The 21,774-nt window shown below is 44.7% G+C and overlaps 1 protein-coding gene across 1 annotated transcript in view; it reads right to left on the bottom strand.

Moving 5' to 3' along the window:
• DCTN2 (dynactin subunit 2) overlaps positions 1-21,774 on the bottom strand; it is a 40,940-nt gene that overhangs the window by 11,384 nt on the left and 7,782 nt on the right. The window contains exon 3 of the mRNA XM_083599663.1: positions 777-873. Coding sequence (XP_083455789.1) covers positions 777-873 — 97 coding nt within the window. The remainder of the gene's footprint in view (positions 1-776; positions 874-21,774) is intronic.

The raw sequence follows: 21,774 nt of genomic DNA, 5'->3' as shown, positions 1-21,774 counted from the left end.
AATTAAGTTACAGGATTCACAATTGGAGTTAGTAGTTCTTTGATCAGCAGCTCATATTTGTAGAACGGCCTTTTGACTTTTCTACCAACTTCTCACAGACTTCATACCAGGGCCAAGACAGGCCTGGCTGCACAACTGTGCCTTCAAGTTTTAGGAAGACTATAAGAAGCTTTCTTATACCAAGCTAGGCGTGTACTATATTGTCTATACTGTTTGGTAGTGGCTCTCTGGGTTTTCAGACATGGGACATCACCAGCCTTACCCAGAGATGTCAGGAATTGAATCTGGGACCTTCTGCATGGAAAGCAAGAGCTTGGCTACTGAGCTTGATCCATCATCTGTAAGGACCAGTGTTCAAAACTGCAAAAGAAACCCTGTTGCTTCCTCTGGTTCAGAACAAACCTGAAGATCTCCATTCAAGGGCACGCTAACATCTTGTACGTCCAACACACACACACACACACACACACACACACACACACACACACAAAACCACTGAAAAATAGTCATGCATGTATTGTGCTGTATCTCACATCTGCAGGCAATGAGACAAATGACTGGCAGACATAAGCTAAACTAGGAATAAGTTATTTGAAATGTTCAGTATGTATATAACGTTATTATTGTAAATTATTAAGGCATTTTAAACAAGGATCCTTGGGTTCTTTGAGGATTGCTTTGAATGTTTTTCTTTGGTACATTTTCTAGTCGGGATCTACTGCTCCCCCACCACCCTGGACACATACTCAAGAAAGGGCCTATGGAGAAACACTTACCTAGTCCTTTAGTGCCCACTCGCTTGTCCTTAAATTTGTCATAAGCCGCATTGGGGTTTACTATGATATGTTCCACACTGGTGCTAGTTAGCTCCTCCTGTGTAGAGAAAAACAAACAAATATCAGAGCACCCAGCCTTATTTTTCTCCACTTCCCCAAACCACCCTCCCAACCACAACCAACAGATTCCAAGCAATCTTCACAAGGGCCAAGCAGAACAGAGGAGATGCTCTGTTAGCAAACCTGACACTCTTGGTAGTCCCAGCAGGCATAATGTTGAAGCACTACTGCAGTGCTTAGTCCACAGAAACCACTAATGGTGCTGAGAAACAAGGAGAGCTATTCGCCCCACAGGCTGGAAAGGAATAGCTTGGGTCAAACAGGAACTTCTCTCCCCTTAGGTCAGATTTGAACTACAATGGTACCTTGGTTCTCAAACTTAATCCATTCCAGGAGTCAGTTTGACTCCCAAAACCGTTCGAAAACCACGGTGTGGCTTCCAATTGGCTGCAGGAGCTTTCTGCACTCAAGCAGAAGCTGCATCAGACGTTTGGCTTCCGAAAAACGTTTGCACACCAGAACACTTACTTCCAGGTTTGCGGCATTCAGGAGCTGATTTATTCAACAACTAAGCCGTTTGAGATCCAAGGTACCACTGTAGTCATTTGGAAAAGGGTTGGTTGTTTCCCCCTATAGCACATGGCAGAGCTCATTTACTCTAGTCCCCTGAAACAAGCTGCTCTGCAATCAATTGTGGTGCACTGCTCCAGTGCGTCAGTAAGAACCTGTAAGGAATCTTGTAAGGATTTATGCAAGCAGGATTTGGTCTTTAGTGATGGGATTACATTGGCTGGCTCTCTGGGCCCTTCCAGTCCTGCAGACAGTCATGGATCTGAATAGGGATGGCCAAATGGGCAGACCAGCAAAGAGCATGAGTAACCAGTGCATCTCATATACATGTGACTGGCCACTGGGAGAACAAGATGGCGGACTAGACGGGTGTTTGGCCTGATCCAGCAGGCCTCTTATGTACGAAAAAAACCTGACCAAGAGATGCTGGTTTGCATCTTCATTCAGATGCTAAGCTCTTTCAAATATTGGCTTTGAACATGCCTTGGGCTGCAAACATGGGCTGGAACACCCTAGAGCAGTCCTCACCAACCTGGTGCCCTACAGATGTTTGGGGTTACAACACCCATCAGTCCCAGCCAGCACAAAGGCTGCTCTAGGGAAGCCAAGAGAACTACCACTGTTTCACTTTGGCTACGTCCACACAGCTATCTAACAAAGCCTGTTTTGGCTCCTGAGTTGTTCTGAAACATGGAGCAAAGAAGATGAGTACTGTTTGAGGTAGGGTGGGGTGAGGCTTCTGCTTCTGAACTGTTCATTCTTGTGAACTTTTTAATCAAAGGAATGAACACACATGAGCCACTTAAAAAAGAGAAGATGTAGACCGCGTGCCTGATGTGCAGGGTGGGTGGTGCAAGCTGACATACCACCTAGACACAGGAAAACTCAGCCATGTGACTCAGCCATGGAGGTCTGCAAAACACAATGCAAAGCTGCTGGGTTCTCTCTGTAGGTGAAAGACCTGTGGGATTGCCTGTGGAGAACTACATCTGCCTTCTTCACCCTTAATAGCCAAGGATAACATGGTATGCTAAAATCAAGTACTGGTGGGCACCTCCCCATACGCAAAAACATCCATATAACATTAGGCCGAGGAATGCCCCGAAGGATGGAGACAATAGTGTGTTATGAAAAGGCCAGGCACATATTGACCTGGTAAAGTTGAGTGTTCATTTAAAACAGGAGTGGGAAGGGTTAAAAAGGGGATTATATTAATAAGACTAACAAACCATCTGGCCTTTCTGGAGGGATTATGTGACAGCCCCTACCCCTTTTTCAAAACAGCGGGGAGGGGAAATCAGCAAGGAAGGGGGTGGAATTCAGACAATATCCAAGTATATTTTGTTTTCCAATAACGGGTCTCACAGCTCCCTGGGTGAAGTGGCTATCAAATGCCAGCCAAAGCAGCATTTCCTTTTTCTTCCTGTGAAGGAGATGTGCGAGAGCCAATTCCAGCAATCAACATACAGGATGAAACTGGTTCAAATAAGAATTTAATTAAAGTGCAGGGAGGAGGCAAAGGCTGGTTAATTACCTACAGAATTTCCGTTACATTTAATTGCATTAGATCCCACTCCAGGTGAAAAAGTGACATGCAGGTTCCAGAGGTGTGCAGGATTACAAGAGAGCAGCACTTTGCAGAACATTCACATGCCTGATCTAGGCTGCTGCAAATGTAACCAACCCAGGGGTGATAAAAATACAGGTTTATTAGTCATGACAGCTTAATATTACCTCTGGTATCAGAGAGGCTGTCTGCCTCTCAATACCAGCAGCTGAGGATCCTGAATGGCAGGGGGCTTGTGTGCTCAGGCCTAGCTTGTGGGCATACATATACATATACATATGCATATGCATATGCATATGCATATACATACACTGCCCTTCACCCGAGGATCACAAGGCGGTTTACAATATAAAAACACAAAATACATAGCATAACAATAAACCAAACAATAATTACTCCCCTGCCCAGTTTAAAAGGCACAAGATTGTTTAATTAGCTAAAGTCCTGGAAGAAGAGGAATGTTTCCATCTGGCAGCTAAAGATATGTAATGAAGGTCCCACGTCCCAGGGGAGAGCATTCCACAAACAGGTAGTGATAACAGAAAAGCCCCTGTTCTCATGCTGCCACGCCCTGGACTTCTTGTGGATTGGACACACAAAGAAGGGCCTCAGGTGATGATTGCAGGGCTTGGGTCAGTTCATATGGGAACATCCTTGATGTATCATAGGCCTCTGGTTAGCCCCTATGGAAAACAGGATGCTGGACTAGGTAGGCCTCTGGCTAGTCCAGCAGGGGCTCTTCTTACGTTCTTACACCTGAGATGGTTCCACTGAAAGGATTTTAAGGCTGTCTTTGTGTCCTGCCACAGCCTCTCCTAAATCAAAGGAGTTCTGCAAAGGAGCAAGCTGTGCATAGCAGAAACACCAGGTGGGGCTAGGTTTACATGGTGGCTTTGCTACTTCAGAGCTTCCAATCAACATTGACAATGGTTTTCGGCAGTGCTTGCAATTCAGGCTGTGACAGAATCCAGGAGGGTTACTTGCCAAAAGGCACAGGGGTTTTAAGGTGGAACCTGGCAGAACCAAGAGCTATCCAAACTAGAAGCAGCTTGAGTACAAAAAGACCTGAGGCCCGAGGAAAGCAGAACAGGTCAGAACTTCGCTCCCAAAAACCCAGCATCTTGTTCCAAGAGGGGACAGCAAGGGAACAAGACAGCTATGTGTACATTAGGCCGACTAGCCATTGCCCTGCTAAGGTGTGGCAAACTGCCATGAATCAATGAGGTGTCTCTCCATTGTTGTGGCTGGGTGCATTCATTAACCCAGAAACACCAAGCTGTTGTGAATCAGAGGCAGCTTTGTGCCATATCTGAGATGGGTCCTCAGCAACAACCTCCCACGCCAGCTGAGGCAATTGTTGGGGGTTGGTTTGTTGTTATTGTTGTTGTTGTTGTTTTTACAAAAATGCTAAAATAACCGTGATTTTTTTTATTGACTTGCCGCCTTTTGGAAATCCCTCCCCCCCCCCCCAACATCAATCCCGCCTTTGAAATCCTGGTAATGTCAGCCCTACCCTAGAAAAGAAGGTCCCTTCTCACTTAAGGGAAGCACCACTCTGCATCTGAGCTAGAGAGAGCTCTGCTATTGACTACAAGTCAGCCTCTCCTCTTGCTAAGTGCTGGAGAGAGGCAGGCATTCTGCCAGTACTCTTGGAAGCAGCGCGGTGGCTGTAATGGGCTCTGATGGGAAATCTATGGCTGCATCAAGGCCAGACTCTTTTTGAAGAGCTATTACAAGAGCCTCACATTCCTGCTCCTTTGGTCCTGCACATTAAAGACGCTGGAAGAGGCTATTCTCAAAACAACGGCAAAAAATAGCTGCATCAGATTAAAGTGGCTATGAAATCACAGCACAGGAGGCAATTGTTACAAGCAAACAAATATATGTGCTCCACCTACATGACCTTTAAAGGACACCTTGAGATCACTGCATCCAAAGACTTCTCACCAGCGCCTACAATGTTGAACACCTTCATTAAAAGCAAGGTGCAGATAAAGCCTGAGGACCTTATCAGGCCCTTTGGGACTCGCACATCACCCCACCTTGCTCTGTGGAAATGAATATACCATCATCTGTATTGACAAGTGGGAGTTTGGAAATTTCTCATCACAGAAAATTACTTTTACTTTATCTTTAAATCTTACAGAAAACTGTTTTAAAATGGCAACTCAGTGGAAAATTCATAAACTATTAAATAATTAATGGCAAATGTTGGATATTGATGTTAGAGGTGACCTTGTCCCCTGGCCGTGATGATGTGCAAAGGCAAACAAATACTGGAATATTGCTATCCACAACAATGAACTGTCACCCATCTACAGATTACCTACAAATCATTTCATGGACCATTGAACAATACAATACGAACACTCAAAATACCATATTTTTCCGTGTATAAGACGACCCCTATTTTGTTGAACCCAAAATTAAGAAATCAATATTTTGAACATCAAACAGAACAACTTTGATATTTTATTAAATATTCAAAGCACTGGTATATTTAGTACCGTATCTTTAAACATCAAACAGAACAACTTTTTTTTCATTTAGAGTGCTCTTGTTCTGCCTAACCTGGCTTGCCGCAACAGTCCGCATTGGTTGGCGGAAGTGGTAAGTGAAATGAATGGCAGTTCCAGCAGCTTCTTCACAGCACATGGGGTGGATTTCTTTAATTTGGCAAAACGTCCAGGGTTTTTTCTACTGAGTGGGTGTGTTCCCTTTGAATGGAAACTGGGAGTGAGAATCGAAGTGTGTGTTTCTGTGTGCAAGTTAGGAAGGAAGGCTGGAGGAACTGGGAGCAGCAGCAGCAGCAGCAGCAGCAGTGGCAACACGTCAAGCTCATGATGCCCGGCAGCTGTCCTGCTCTGCTGCCACCGCCAAGGAAGCACCAGGTGAGAGATGAAGAGCTGCTGGCTGCCTCTCCAGCCCTCTTGGCTCTGGTCAGCTGCTCCACTTGCAACCTCCCAGGCATGTACGCGGCGGGTGCCGTTCCTGGGCCTTGGGCGAGGAGGGAGCAGCTGCAGGGCCTGCTCAGCCCCCTTTCGGTTGGGTGGGTGGGTGTTTGGGGGGCACCCCCACTTTTTGGTGCATTGTCTGGAGTGCCCTTTCCAAGCTATGCTGTGCTTTTGCCCTTTTGGTGGTTGTTTGCAAACCTCCCACTGCAAAAGTGACCCTCCTCATCCTCCTCCCTTGCAGGCTTTAGATAAGATGTATGTGTGTGTGTGTGTGTTTTCTCCCAAAATAATATCTTGAAATATCCCTAGGCTTCCTGCAGTAGTGTTTTTCTTAAACATCCATGTATGAGATGACCCCCAATTTTTTACTAATTTTTTAAAGCGAAAAACATCTGTCTTATACATGGGAAAATATGGTAATTTATTGGTAGCAGCAAGCCGGACATCTACTAACTATTAGAAATCAATGTACAGAAACTATAAAGGAAGTGGGTAATGAAAATCTGGAAGACAATTTAGTAACAGTAGTAGTATCTACCGTATTTTTCCGTGTATAAGACACCCCCATGTATAAGACGACCCCTATTTATTTAAACCCAAAATTAAAAAAACAAACAAACCCTAAAACAGAAGTGAAAATCTGGATGATCGGCGCCAGCAAGTTGTTGATCTTTTGGGGGGCAAAGGCCCTCATCATTTCCAGCACGAGGTGCATGTAGTACACCATGGAGCAGAAGCAAAGGCAGCGGTTGGGGCACCGCAATGTCCCCCTTGGTGGCAGCTGCTGCTGCTGCGGGGAAGTGAGGGGAAGGAGGCTCCTAAACAGGATACCAAGGAAGAGCCAGGGGAAGGCAGCGCCCGTTGGGGCAGGGTGGGAGTTTGAGAGGGGTAGAGGGGGGAAAGGAAAGGAAGGCCAGGAGAGGTAGCTGAGGCAGCTCTCAGTGGTGGCAGCTGCTCTTGATCCGGTGGTCGAGGCAGCAGGGTCTTCAGGAGGTGAGCCAGTGGCCAGCATGCAGCCCAGAGTGGGGGGGAGAAAGGGGGGACGGCAGCAGGAGGGACTGCCTCAGTCCCCCCAAGCCAAAATCCCGGACATATGCTTAAATATTTAAAGAAATCCCCCCAGGTGCCCATGTTCCGTGTACAAGATGACCCCCAATTTTTTACTATTTTTTTTAGCAAGAAACCTCGTCTTATACATGGAAAAATATGGTAAAGTCACCAGTTAAGTTATGGGCTGTGAATGAGCTATGCACACCAGTGATTTGCTACATAAATGCTAGAACAGGTGTAGCTGACATGGTGCTCTCTAGAACAGCACATGGCCATTGCAACAACTGGGAGGAACATCACTCTCAGTAATTTTCAAGCGTTTCGTCAGAAAAAAAAGTTTGGGAACCACTAGCCCTAGGTTATTGCCCAGAATCTAAGCTATGTGCTCCTGAATGCAATGCTCAGGAGCTTGGTGGCAGAAATGTATGTGTTCCTTGGAAGAAAAGCCATTACGGCAAGAGTGTCCTCATGGGACAAAGCTTGAAAGGCACTGCTCCATGGTATCAGGGCTCCTCCCCTTGTTTTCAACGGGTCTACTCTTTTACCAGTTCCTCTTTTTAGACATAAAACTAAGCCTCAAGGCAACTCACACTTAGCCATGGTTTTATAAGAGGAGGTAGGCAATTATTTCAACTGCAGGCAGCAGCAGCATTTCACAGCAGGCCCTGCAAACTGCTGGAATTTACCAGCAGTTGTTAATATTTGAAAAATCTCCTCACCCCTGATAAAGGACTTAAAGCACTATTTAGAAAACCCAGTTCATCTTAGGGGTCCAGGAACGTACAAGCTTTGATGCACTACAGTAACATGTCAAGCGGCAATTACAAGCAAATCCCAAAATGCCTTGGCATGGATTCCACCTAGAGGTCACAGGCCATATCTGAGCTAAGCAGCCATAATGGCTTTAAGATTAACACAGCAGTCTCGAGGAATCAGCTGCATGTTGATATTTAAATGTACGCACTGAGTCCTCTTAGCAACTATATAGTAATTTCATGCTACAGCACATGTGCTGTTTTTGTTTTAAAAGATCAGGATGCTGTTCTTAGAGAATGGCACACAGAGCTACTGCTCCTTTGGTCCCAGAGGAGAGAATCTCACTTCACCCATGATGTTCTTAAGGGTGCCCCCAAACAATTTTAAGTGGACACCTTCAAATGTGACGTGTGGATAAAGTGATGGGAAACCCTTCTCTGAATTTTAGCAAATGCTGCCTACCCGATCGCTACACCATATTTCTTTTTAAGGAAACTATAAGTTCTATTTCAATAGCAGCCACTGAATTCTGCACGAAAGGCCCTATTACCGTATTTTTCGCTCTGTAAGACACACCCGACCATAAGACGCACCTAGTTTTTAGAGGAGGAAAACAAGAAACAAGAAAGCAATGCAAAGCCTCTTGAGTGAAGAGGGAGGAGCGCTCCCACTGCGCTCAAGAGGCTTCACCGATAGCTGCACAGCCTGCATTTGCTCCCTAAGACAAACACACATTTCCCCTTACTTTTTAGGAGGGAAAAGTGCGTCTTATAGAGCGAAAAATACGGTATGCGTGTCCCAATGCCTCAATGGAGCCAACCAGAACGTGACCCCTGCACCAAAGTTTGTGTGGCAAAATACAATTCCATACAATTGTAGAGTTGCAAGGACACCCTAGTCCAACTCTGCTCAACTATAGCATCCCTGGCAGAAGGTACTCAAACCTCTGTTTAGATACTTCCAGCCAAAGAAGGTAGCCTGCCATCTCCCAAGGTAGGCTATTGCACTACCAAACAGCTTCTATAGTTATGGAAATTTATCCTGAGGCAGTCTCTCTCAAACTCTTCCCCTGACCCCTCATGGACCACTTGGAAACTGCCAGGTGTCTCAGTGGATCACTTAATAAACTTTCTCTTTTGTCCTACAAATTAAAGCACAAATGTAACTCATGCTTTAATAACATCCCCCCCTCTAGTGCTGCTTTATGACCATCACAGACCCTAGGCTAGTCTTGCCAGCCTGTTTGAGAGAATATGCCATGGTCAAAACAGCCTAGATATCTGTGTTTTGTGTGTGTGCATGTGTGCATAATTGATCAGGTACAGAGCCAATACAGCTATTCTCAATTGTTCCCCCTTTTTTATTTGTTGACTACCTGCATGGAGCCCATGGACCACCAGTGGTTTGCACATCACTGTTTGAGAACCTCTGTTTTGATATTTAGCTGAAATCGGCTGTCATTTCTACCCACTGGTTCTAGTCCTACCCATTCTGAGGATTGCTTCCAACCCAGGGCTAAACCTAAGAGGACACAGCACCCTCCTGAGACATAACCAAAGTTGGCCATGCCTACTCTGGAGCACCAGAGACTGTCACAACTAGACAGTCCAAGCTGGAGGGAAGGCATTTATGTCCCCCAAACGTTTCCTTTGGTTTTACATGACAGATGGAAATTTTGTTGTGGACTGATCAGTCTGACTCATCTCTGTATTGTTGGGATGGGGATTAGAATGTGATGTCACCCCAGATCAGACTAGCTAACAATCTTGATTATTCATCTGATATTTGGAACAACGCACATGGTTTTGGCCACCCATCTCAAAGGCAAAAAGCTGGGAAACGTGCAGGAAATGACTGCCATGAGATGTTGGTGACTGCCAATGACCTAGATGGATTTACAAGGTTCAGGGGTGGAAATCATGAAAATATTTAGCTAAGTGGAGTCTCCATGTTCAAAAGCAGTATGACTGTCAAATAGCAATTGCAGGGGGTCAACACTGGGACAGGGGGTTATTACACTCTTAGTTTGCTTATGGGCTTTCCAGAGGCATCTTGATGGCCACTGTGAGACGCTGAACTAGATGGACCTTCAGTCTGATACCACAGGGCTTTTATTCTCTTTTGCTGAAAGTGAACTTTGCTCTGAAAGACTGATAAGATCTAAAGGGCATTTCTGCATTTTAGTCATTTGTCATCAGCTTATACAAGATGACATCCTGCATATTACCAGCAGCTAGGAGGAACTGTTATCAGAATTCTACCAGAGCCAGCCCAACCATTAGGGAGAGTGCAGTGGCAGATTTAAGAAGCCACAAAAAGTGGCAAATCAGCCAATAATTTACTTTATTAGAAGTTTATTTTACTTGGGTGAGCGGAAGCCATTTGGATTTTGTGTCACAAGCCACAAAATGTCTTTGCAAAGGCCACGAGAAACAGCTTACTGCAACACACAGAAAACCGCTTTTTTCAAGCCCTCCAGAGTGGCAAGATTTGGCAAAGACAAAAGGTTAGCAACTAGAAGTTTATCAGCACAAACACCAAAGCAGACGGAAGGCGCAGCTCCTTACCAGCTCCTTGTGTTTCCACCAGAGATGGAAAAAGGAAGGGGGGGGGGAGTTAAGAAGGAGAGGGGGAGAGAGATGGGGGAGAGGAGGGGAAGAAAAGACAAAAATTGTATTAGAAGGTTGTCACATGCACTACACACCAAAAGTTCAAACATATTTGCAGCACAAGAAAACCCATCTCTGCCAAGCCTGATCCCCCACTCCAGTGTTTTATTGCTTCCAGTACCTTTGGTGGTACTTTTGGGAAGGTCGCAGCAAAGGGGGTTTCTTGAGAAGGGAAGTAATGAAGTTATGCATTCCCATATACCATGCAAGACTGCTATGCGGTTACTGAGTTAAGAAATACGGCAGCGAGATGTTAAGGTGAAGCCGTTATGCTCAAAGCGCATGGGGGGAAATGAGATGGAGCAGTGAAAGTGGCATGTTATGCTGCCAGAGAGCATCCAAGCAAGTGCTGTATCCTCCTCCTTACCCTGCTGTAAGAGTCGAACAAGAGCCTTCCTAAATGCCTCTCCTTCCAAGAGGGTGGGTGGCCTTCAATAATTAACAGGGGAATGTTGTTTTTGCTGCAGTTTTAGATGGCGCCCCAACAGATCAAGCACAAAGGCCCAAGACTTTGAAAGAGAGGCATCTGAAGGCAATTATGGAAAGCAGAAGGTGGGAGGAAAAGATCCAAGAGAAGAACTGTCTCCTTTCATCCCTCTAGTTTGGGGAAATGAGATGCCAGTTTTTAAGCAGGGAAGTATCTAAGGCTCTGGAGGGGAGGTAGAAACTTCAGGGGCGTCTGGCTGTAATTCTCACTCTTATCTGCTTGCTTGAGTTGAAAAGAACTGGTGAAGAAGTGATACTGCTTAATTCACACTGAACTTTACACAGGTCTAGAGCTGCAAGATGCGCCCATGTTGCCTTTTCCATTTGCCCTGCTGCTTTTCCCTGGGGAAACCCTTGGTTTAGCACTGAATTGGAACAAACAAGAAATCAGGTTTTCTGCAGATTGCTCATTTGTTCTGAGCTAAAGAGCAGGTTTTCCAGGGGAAAACAGCAGCGCAAAAGCAAAACCACTCAGATCCATGTGGGACAAGTGGAAAACTGCTCAGACCCATGCTTTCTGGGCACGGGACAAGCAAAAGTGTGGGATAATAGGATATCCTAGGATGCAGTTCTTCACAAATACAAATACACTACATTCTGAGAGAGCTGCAAAGGCCTTCCAACTGATAGAATGATGATTTGCAAGTGCTTAACCTCTGGAGAGTTTGTGTTCTCTCTCTCTCTCTCTCTCTCTCTCTCTCTCTCTCTCTCTCTCCCTCCCTCCCTCCGTCCGTCTGTCTGTCTGTCTGTCTGTCTCTCTCTCTCTCTCTCTCTCTCTCACACACACACACACACACACACAGTGTGTGTTAACTTGCTCCCAGAGCAAAACAAGCCTTTGGTTAACCTAAGTGAGGCTTTGCCTTGGTTTGCCTTGCTGGCAAAGTGCTCAACATACTCCAATTCTGGTTCAAATCCCAGCTGATCACTGAAGGCTGGGATTGAGAGCATGTCAAAAGTATCCTTGTGCCTCAGTGCCAGACAGGCAGTGAAGAGAAACAAGCAGGTCCTTCAAACTGGTTTTGCTCTCTCTCTGCTTTAGCAAGCTGGCCACAGAAGCCACTATCATTTTCCTAATTCTATACAAGCAGTGACACAGCTATGCAATTTTAGACTTTGCACTTAATGGTACTGGATGGCGGCAGGTGGAGGGAGAACTATTAAGGGGGTAATTTGTATTACTTCAGAAGTGGTGACCTGGCCTTGCTGTATCTGCCAGCCCCTCCTGCAGCCCGTTATTTCTGCCCCAAAGCCTGATGGCACCCACCGCCAGCCAAGGATTCAATTTGCCTTTGTTAATGTTAGTCTCACTAGGTACCTGACTGACAGGGTGGGATGGAAATGACTCGCAGGTGGCAGAGAAAGCCAGCTTGTTTTTTTAGGAACCAGAGAGAGCCCTCATGCTGCATTCTCTCCAGATGGCAAATGTGAAAAACTTCAAAGAGCATTGCTTGTCCCAGAATACCCAGGGGACTGGAAAAGATCCTCCTCAGGAGCATGCAGATGAAATGCAGAGGGGGTGGAGAGAGCAATCAAAGCACGTTTTACAGCAATGTGAGCCTCTCGCATATGTATGCATGGCTGCAGTATATCAGCTAAGCATTATTGTGCTCTTCCCCATTAGACGGTTGCCCCAACTGCTGGTTGCCTCTCCGCCCCCCTTTCTTGTTGAGGTAACACAGCACCCCGCAGAAAGTTGCCACTTCTGCCTCCAGCACTTGCTGTTGGCAGACACAAAAGTGCCCTCATATTAGAGAAGCTAAGTTGGAAGGGGCCCAGTGCAAGCTCTTCCTCTCATCTTTATGTCCCTCGGACGAGGAGGAGCCAGCAAAAAAGAGTGCGATTTGGTATGCTAAAGGTGTTGAGGATTCTCCCATACAAGTCTATTTAAGTCCTGCGGAAATCAGTGGGACACCCACACTCTTAAGCACACAGGTCCCACAAATTTTAATGGGCATCTAACTTTGACCATTCATGGCTTCCCTCCCACACAGAATCCTGGAAGCTGTAGTTTACCCCTAACCAAACTACAGTTCCCAGCACCCTTTAACCATGGTTCCCAGGATTCTTTGGTGGGAAGCCATGTGCATAAACTGTATGCTGTGGATATGATCCTCTCTCTATCCAGGAATAATGAAGCAGGCGCTTCACTGGGCTCCAAGAGTCTTTTTCCTTAGTAGAAAACCTATTGGCATCATCAACCCAAACACATAACAAGATCACAGCATCCTTGTGCTACCTAGGGGGCATCTGCACAGGTATTATGGCCTACATTGCCTCAGCTCTGCCCTTCCAATATAGGGCAGCCATCAGCAAAGCATTCAGTGCCACTACAGTCAGAGTCTGCACAAGGCTTCCCCACCCAAGGCAAGCAGAGAGGCAGCTAAACAGAGGCCACGTGACCAAGCAAGGAGTTGTCTGTGGCAGAGGGAACAAAGAAGAGGCTGGTATCTGCCTCCTGGGCTGTGAGGTAGGCTTGAAAGGAGCCATTTTTCTCAGCCTGACATTTAGCTGACACAGACATGGATTTCAATGACAGCAGTTTTAAGCCTGTGCTAAACTTTCCATATTGAAATCAATATGGTTGGTGGGGGGAAGGAATGCTTAACTTTGGCAGAATCGTGCCTAGTTTTCTTTTTAAGTCCTAACAAAAGCAATAATGGGATGATTAAGACATCTGACAGTCTCAGTTTTTTGTTTCTGCTGAAATCATCCCCAAAGTTGGAGCGGGGGGGGGGCAGGGGGGGACCCTGGAGAAAATAGGAATAAAATGTTAAGTGTTCTAAGAAAGGATGGGCTGCGTCTTTCATCTTCAGAACTTCCCTTCTACATTCCGCTCCCTTGCGCCCTTTCACCTCCGGGCACACAAATCTCCCACAATGCATTTCACATGCAGTGATCTTATAGAAAAGCAGGATTAAGAAAATGGATTTCAAAATTTCAAGGAACCAGTATTAAAGATTTAGGAATCAGCCCTGCATAGGGCTGGAATCTATAGCACATACCCTTGTAATTGTCAGATATACGTATATGTGTATATTTAAATTATAAAAATGCATAATCAAAACAAAATTTAAAAAGTAAAATTTGACAGATACCCTTGTAAATCAGGTGTTTAGGATTTTTCCAGTCCTGACTTGACAGAATGACACAAGGCAGCTTACAGATCAAGCTGGTTGGGAAAGACTGCCAGGAAAATCAATGTTTCAATCAGGTTTGGGTCTCCCTCCCCTCCAGATTTGATCTTGCATACTCAGGGCAGGCTGTTACACTTTCAACAGGCTTGGAAGCTGCTCAGTTCTCAGAATGAAAACACAGTTATCTTTCTACTTCTCTTCTACTTCCTTGCTCATTATTCATTCTGATATTGGCCTAGGTCTGTGCAATGTATCTGTGCTACACAAATAAGAGGAGTTGGCAGGGATGTGTATGCAGGGGCGAGGGGTGAACCTAACACAACTGAAATGAGCGAGTCCATCACACAGTTCCTGCTCATCGAACTCCCAGGTGCCCTTGGGCTAGTCACTGTCTCTCAGCCTAACCTACCTCATAGGGTTGTGCCAAGGATAATATGGAAAGTAGGGGAATCATGTGTGCCACTTTCAGACCCTTAGAGGAACGGTGGGGTAAAAACGTAATAATATATAAATAGCTAACATCTTTAAAACTTGAAATGTTAGATTGAAAAAGTCTTAAAGAACTGTAACTTATGATCTGGTGCAGATGTAACAAGTGCAATGATGGTTCCCTGCCAACCATGCACAGTTTGCAATTGGCGAGCCAGCCTCATGAAAGCCTGCCCTGTCCCCCACCTCCTCTCAAGCACAATTTCCCCCCTCTCTTCCCTTGTCACCTTGAACCTCAGTTTAACTGCTAAACTTCAGTGTTCTATCAGCACCAGTATTAACCACAGCTTGCAAACCCAAAACAAACCTTGGTTTCAATCTCCAGGTAAGATGGGAACTCTAGTCAGCAGGACATCATTGTAGATGCAATTATAAATCGTGATTAAATCTGACAACAAGTATGGAAGAATCCACACTGGAGAGGGGAGGAGGGTGAATTCCTATGGCTGGCTCCTGCAAACCACAATTTTGATGAAGGCAGTATTATATCTGCATTGGGTCTATTTGGTCTTCTTCTCTTATTGCCATGTCATCTGCATATTATATGGTGGCAAACACATGTAATTTTAAAGCCAGGGTTTACCACACTGTCCATGGCACGTGCGTTCCTATCACAGGTAGGATGGAGAGCTGAGACATGAAGTGAAGGGGAGCCATTGTACTGTAAGAATTGGAAGAGAAGGCTGGGCAGATCTAAACTCTGGGCAATGCCTTGCCCTACTCTTCAGAAGCTAAAACCATGATCCAAAACATTTGATAAGCTATGTTTTGAAAACAGATCAGTGTCTTATTTTCAAAAGCAGCCTAGAGTTGTACTTATGGGGGTGTTAATCTGCATTTACACACAACTTACTTATGGATGTACCTGAAATACTTGTCTCTGAAATACTTGGGGTAACATTTATGAAAGCCATTGATATAAAATTGATTTCCGTGCATAGATACAGATTTCAACCGGACTGCAACACTATACTCACTTAACCTGTGAATAAGTCCCACTGAACTCAATAGGAATTACCTCTCAGTAGTCTCATGTAGCATTCTACCGTAAAAATTACTGTCCTGAGGCTTAGGTGTTTCCTCTGTGACACGCCTCAGACCCACCCAGGGTCATGACTCTAATTTTGCTGCATATCTAAACTGATCTGTCAAGAATGAGTTTTGTACGGGAAGGAACACCTGCGAGATCCAGTGGGTTTAAAATGCAACAGACCAGGCATTCAAGCCAAACCACCCCTTCCAAGTTGGAAACCCTGATCCTAAATATCAGATGTGGAAGTGTAAGAAACTTGGCTGTTGCTTCTATGGCAAGGAGTGGGAAGAGCTCAGAGGCATGCATCTGAAATACTTCAGAATTAAGAACCAGCACTCCAATGCAGATTCTCAGCCATGCCTCCATCCTGCAATGTCTGATACATCCTGCCCCTACCTACCAACCAACCTGCCTGGTTCGCCTATAATTTGTGCCACTTCAACACAAGCTACCTTTATTCCCCAGAATAAGGCTGGGCGATAACTGGTTTTCAATATCGTGATATATCACCAGAAAACATCATGCTATATCAATATATCATGATATCTGAAATAAAGAAAGAACTACGCAGAAGCGAAAATGACAATGTCCTGCAACTGCTACTACTTAAGGGTCTAAAACTGATAAATGATTATATTACCAATCACCTCATGGTCACTTTCAGCAGCAGGCAAGCCAAAATGCATCCCAACAGGACTTTCAATTGTCCTGAATACCACCATTTGGTTGTTGTTGTTTAGTCGTTTGGTCGTGTCCGACTCTTCGTGACCCCCTGGACCAGAGCACGCCAGGCACTCCTGTCTTCCACTGCCTCTCGCAGTGAACCAAAAGTCCTGTTGGGATGCATTTTGGTTTTCCTGTTGATGAAACTGAGTGTGTAATGATTGATAATATTGTCATTTATCAGTTTTAGACACCTAAGTAGTAGCAGTTGTCAGGCCATTGTCCTGTTCACCTCTGTATAGTTCCATCCTTATTTCAGACATTGTGGTAGATTGCAATGTTTAACTGGTGACAACATTGCAATGTTTAGCTGGTGAGTTATCGCAATTTTGAAAACCAGATATCACCTAACCCTTACACACATTGTGACTTGTGATATATTGCCAGCTCAAACATTATGAAACACTTCAAACCGATTTTGGACAATATACAGTGGTACCTCTGGTTACGTACTTTATTCGTTCCGGAGGTCCATTTTTAACCTGAAACTGTTCTTAACCTGAAGCACCACTTTAACTAAGGGTGTCTCCCGCTGCTGTCGCGCCACCGGAGCACGATTTCTGTTCTCATCCTGAAGCAAAGTTCTTAACCTGAGGTAATATTTCTGGGTTAGCAGAGTCTGTAACCTGAAGCATATGTAACCCGAGGTACCACTGTATTGATATATCGCCCAGCCCTACCCCAGAATCTACCATTTTACCCTGCAGAGTGCAAAAATAAGTATATTAATGCAACTTCTATTATACTTTCCCTTTTCTCCTGAATCAACAGGCTGAAGTAAAATGAGGCTCCCTACTTCTCTCTCTCTCTCTCCTTTTCTTTTTCTTGAAAAAGCCTATAATTCTGAATTTATTGCTTTCCTCTGTTCTGTGCAAGAGCCCCAGTGAAAAGATAACATCACCATGAATCATTCACAAATATTATATATCAAAACAACCCTTGATTAATAATCATTGTTTCCCCACTGCCATATTATAAACAGGGATTTTAAAGTAATTAAAGAAGAGAAAAGTGCACAGTTACCCACATGCAAAACACAAAAATTCTAGAAGCATGCAGAGAAATAAAATAAGAAGAAGCATTTTTAATGGTCTTACTTGTGCAAACTAGTGTCCAGGCAAGGTGGTGTGAGGGGTGAAGGGGAAGAGCATTAGGAAAACTCAGATAAGTTCAAGTGTGCAACAGTTCAATACAAACACAGTTAAAACAGTTATCAGGCAAATTCCCAAAATCATAAGGCATCCTCTATGGCAGCTGCAAAGGAAAAAGCCTGTGGAACTAATAGCAGAGGTTAACAGAGCTGGATCAAAGGCCCCAAAAACCTTAGTGATTACATAACCTTCAAAAACAACATTAAAAACACACAAATGTCTTGCAGGTGCAACATTTAGTCCCAACTTTTGTGTCACAGTACAGTATGGGCAGAGATGTATTTGGAAACTGGGAGCTGCTAAATCAAAATGCAGCATTGTTATTCTCCACCTGTCATCTGAAGTGGTACAGCTCATTTTACCACCTCATTCCCAGCATCTTCAGGGCAGGCCTAATTCTGAATGGGAAACCCACCTACCCACCCGATCAGTTTCATGGAGCTCTACTCGAGCCCATGGGTTTCCCATAGACCAGGAACCACACAACCAAAAACCAGGGCTGTGTGTATTCTGCAATCCTACACCATCAAATATTTTAACTGTGTGCAGAATTCTACTTCCTGAGAATCTCCATTTTTGTTTTGAGGGCTGTTTCTTTGTCCTTATAACTGCGAAAAAACAGGCTGAAGGTATGTGGGCGATGCTTTAAGGGCAAGAGGCACACTGGATAGGATATGTCGATTTGCATTATTTAGACAACTTACAGAATTCAGCTTGCCTTGGGCAAAAGTAGAATACATATAGCCATGCCCATAATGCAGGAGCAGCCGACACAATGTCCTGCAGACGTTGTTGGGCTGCAACTTCCAGCAGTCCATGGCAAGAGATGATGAGAGCTGTGTCCCAAAGCACCCTCCCTACTCCTGCCATAACCTATTCTTTCCAAAATAGGCCTCAAATAGCTTATACCCTCACAGTACATCCACATCCAAAATGTGACATATGACCAATCACACACACAAATGGACATTCATGCTGTGAGGTTTTAAAATTTCCTCAGAAGTGGACATGTGATTCTTGCTTCTTGCCACTTGGCTGCCATTTTCCTCATTGAAAGGAATTTTTTTTACAAAAAATTGTAAAGAACATCATTAGAATTTTAACTTTAAAGGCCAGTGACTGACACCGAATGATCAATACCTACGTGGTTCTCTTCTCTCATATTTCATATTCATATCTTGTCCATGTCCTTCTCTCCCCCCCTACTTCATTCCTTCTAGGACTCTCTTCTATGTTTATACTGTAAAATGTCATGTCCACTGGTGACATTAATAGGAAAGCCTTCCAATACAAAACATATTAATTCTGAGAAAACAAAGTGTTATGAGTTCATGCCAAAAACTCTTCTCCACTCAACCTCCCGCTCCTCTCCACACCCCAGAACCCTCAGAGAAAGAAGCCGATGCTCTACCAGCCTGTCCTTCCCTGTGAGGTTATCAAGCAGTGATTGCTGCAAAGAAGAAAGACTTTGCACACCTCCCCCAAGCACTGACCTACTTTCAAGGAGTGAATCATTTATAGGACGAAACCTTTATGCCAGCTCCCATCAGAGGAGCTCCTGCGCTCCCAACTTTTCATCTGGACATCTTTAATGGCAGCCTCTTAAAATCCGTAGCAACTAGCCAAAAGAGTACTGCTTCTCTCTTTTGCATTCTCAATGGCAGCCTTCTACCTCTCCCAACTCAGAGATCTGTCATTTTTGAGCATTTAGAAACTATTCAAGTGAGGAGAACAACAGCTCCTGTCATTTATTTTCATGGAAGGAATTTTTCATTTCACAGGATTAAAAACTGTGATTCCATCAATTGCAATCCAATCTGCAAGCAACCCAATCTGCAAGCGCTGCTTCAGTCACCATGAAGCAAGCAAAGCCTTGAGCCTGTGCGTAGCCAATGTGGTGTTTTCCAGGTAAGTAGTGGGCTCAGATGTGTGGCTCTCCAGATGCTTTTGAAGTTCAACTCCTATCTGTCCCAGCCAGCATGACCAATAGTCAGGGGTGATGGGAGCTGGGAGTCCAATCACATCTGTGTCATTAATGCCCAGGTAACTCAATGGATTGAATACTGTTATGTTATATGGGGCTGCCACTGAAACTTCAGCTGGTGCAGAGACGGAGAATCTGTGACCCTCCAGATATTGTTGGACTCCAACTCCCATCAGCTTCAGCCAGAATGGCCAACAGTCAGGGATGATGGAAGATGGAGTCCAACTGTTAGTTTCTGTTTCCTCACTGAGCAGCTGCTTGCAGTCACAAGACTGTGTTTACATTCCACAGAGTCCAGATACTGTTGGATTCTCACGGGAAAGGGAGACTGGATGTGACGTTCACTGGTTTCCTGTTTCTTTTGTTCTGTCGTTTCTTTGTTGGAGTTGCTCTCTGCTCTCACAGAGGCAAGATGTACATTTGTTTGTTCTCGGTATAGCTTAGAAATAAAGTATAGCAATGTAGCCATACCTGCTTCATCCTTTCGTTTGCGGACTATGGGATCATACTCTGCTGGGCTCAAGTCAAGATGAGCCGTATCAGCTCAAGGGCCTGAGCTGAATAAACTAACACCAACAACTCTTGAAGGTCCACCAGTTCCTCACCCCTTCCCTTGTTGTAGATTCAAAAGGGACCCCAAGGGCCATCTAGTCCAACCCCCTGCAATGCAGGAATCTCAACACATGGTTCCCATCCAATTTGAACCCATACTGGAACTTGCTTAGCTTTGCAGATGTGCTAGCAGTTTTATTCCTGCCCCAATGGTCGCCCTCCCAACTCATGAAGGGGAATTGGAACAGAGACAGGGCAGCAGAGCTATTACACGCTTCCCTGCTTTTATGTGTTTACTTCACACACATAAATAATGCCTTCCCGCACACATCTCTGTACCCCTCAATTACCTTTACCTTTAAGCTGCCACCATTCCCCTCCCTGGCGAAACAACTTTCATGAAGTATAAATTCCAGCCCAATATGGGGTTTAAAAATTAAGTGCGGTTTTAGTTAGTGCAAAGCACATGATGCTATGTAAAAAAGGTGCACGTTTCCTTAAACAGCTATGTTAATTATTCATGCTAAATATGGAATCTTAATTTGATATGGTGCAAGATTAGCAAGTTTCTGAATCCTATGCAGAAAACCAGATGTTCTAACCATAAGGGCAAGGTCAAAATGTTATATTTTTGCAATAGGTAGCCACTAGTATCAAATGTTTAGGCACCCAGGTGCTGAGGATTTATGTCAGACTACATAAGGGAACTGGTGCCTCAACTGTTCCCCTCAGCTAGCATTGCCAAAGTAATGTATTATTCAAACCCTCCTCCCTCTCCCTCCCCTCCCCACAGCCAGTTACTATGAGTTACTATGTACCTCGTGCAATTCCTCTCAGGAGTATTGCATGCTTTGAAGGAAACACAGCTTCCGTGCAGCCCACAGCAAAGCATTTAAGGGCAAACAATACCAGGTTGCATGGCTGGTTTTCACAGGGAAATAGGACTAAATGCTAAAACACAAACCATGACTGCTGGATTTCAGCATCTATTTACTAGTATCCCTCCTTGACAGAGAGGGTGGGTACTACGGAAAGCCACAAACCAAACATTTTGTAGGATATGCAAGAGGAGAATCACATCCAAGACTCAAATATGAGAAAGCCACAAACCAAACATTTTGTAGGATATGCAAGAGGAGAATCACATCCAAGACTCAAATATGAGCAGCCATCACATCTGAAACATCTTGTCTATGCATCAGCATTCATGGAGAAGCATTTCCACAAACTGCAAGGGTAGACAAGGCTCTTAAAAGTACGACTGATGCAGAAGAAAGATTTTTTTCTCCCCCCTTTTCACAATACTAGAATTTGGGGTCACCCACTGCAACTGGTTGGCAGTAGGACCAAGAAAGACAAGAGGAAGTACTTGACGTGTGTGTGTGTGTGTGTGTGTGTGTGTGTGTGAAGTTATAATTCCCTGCTGCTGAACAGCTCCCACACAGTGTGTAATTTAACAGATGGAATTCATAACCACAAGAAATGGTAATGGCCATGGCCTTAAGATGCCTTGTAAGGGTATGCTAAATTCTTCAAAGATAAGTCTATCAAGGGAGGTTAGGCATAATAATTAAATAGACTCTCCATTATCAGAAACTGCATAGGCTACATAGGCCAACAATTCCATGCCCCATTTTTAAGCTTCCTAGAAGCAAATGGCCGGCCATAGCTGGAAACAGCATGATAGACTAGATCAGTGATGGGAAACTGGTGGCTTTCCCACCAGGTGATGGACTTCAGGGGTGGGAGCTGTCCATCAGCACCAGCCGACATGGCCAATAGCCAGTGATGGTGGGAGCTGTAGACCAGCACTATCT

This window comes from Podarcis filfolensis, assembly GCF_964270895.1.
Source record: "Podarcis filfolensis genome assembly, chromosome: 2".
Lineage (NCBI taxonomy): Eukaryota > Metazoa > Chordata > Lepidosauria > Squamata > Lacertidae > Podarcis > Podarcis filfolensis.
This window is presented reverse-complemented; position numbering and strand designations above follow the sequence as displayed.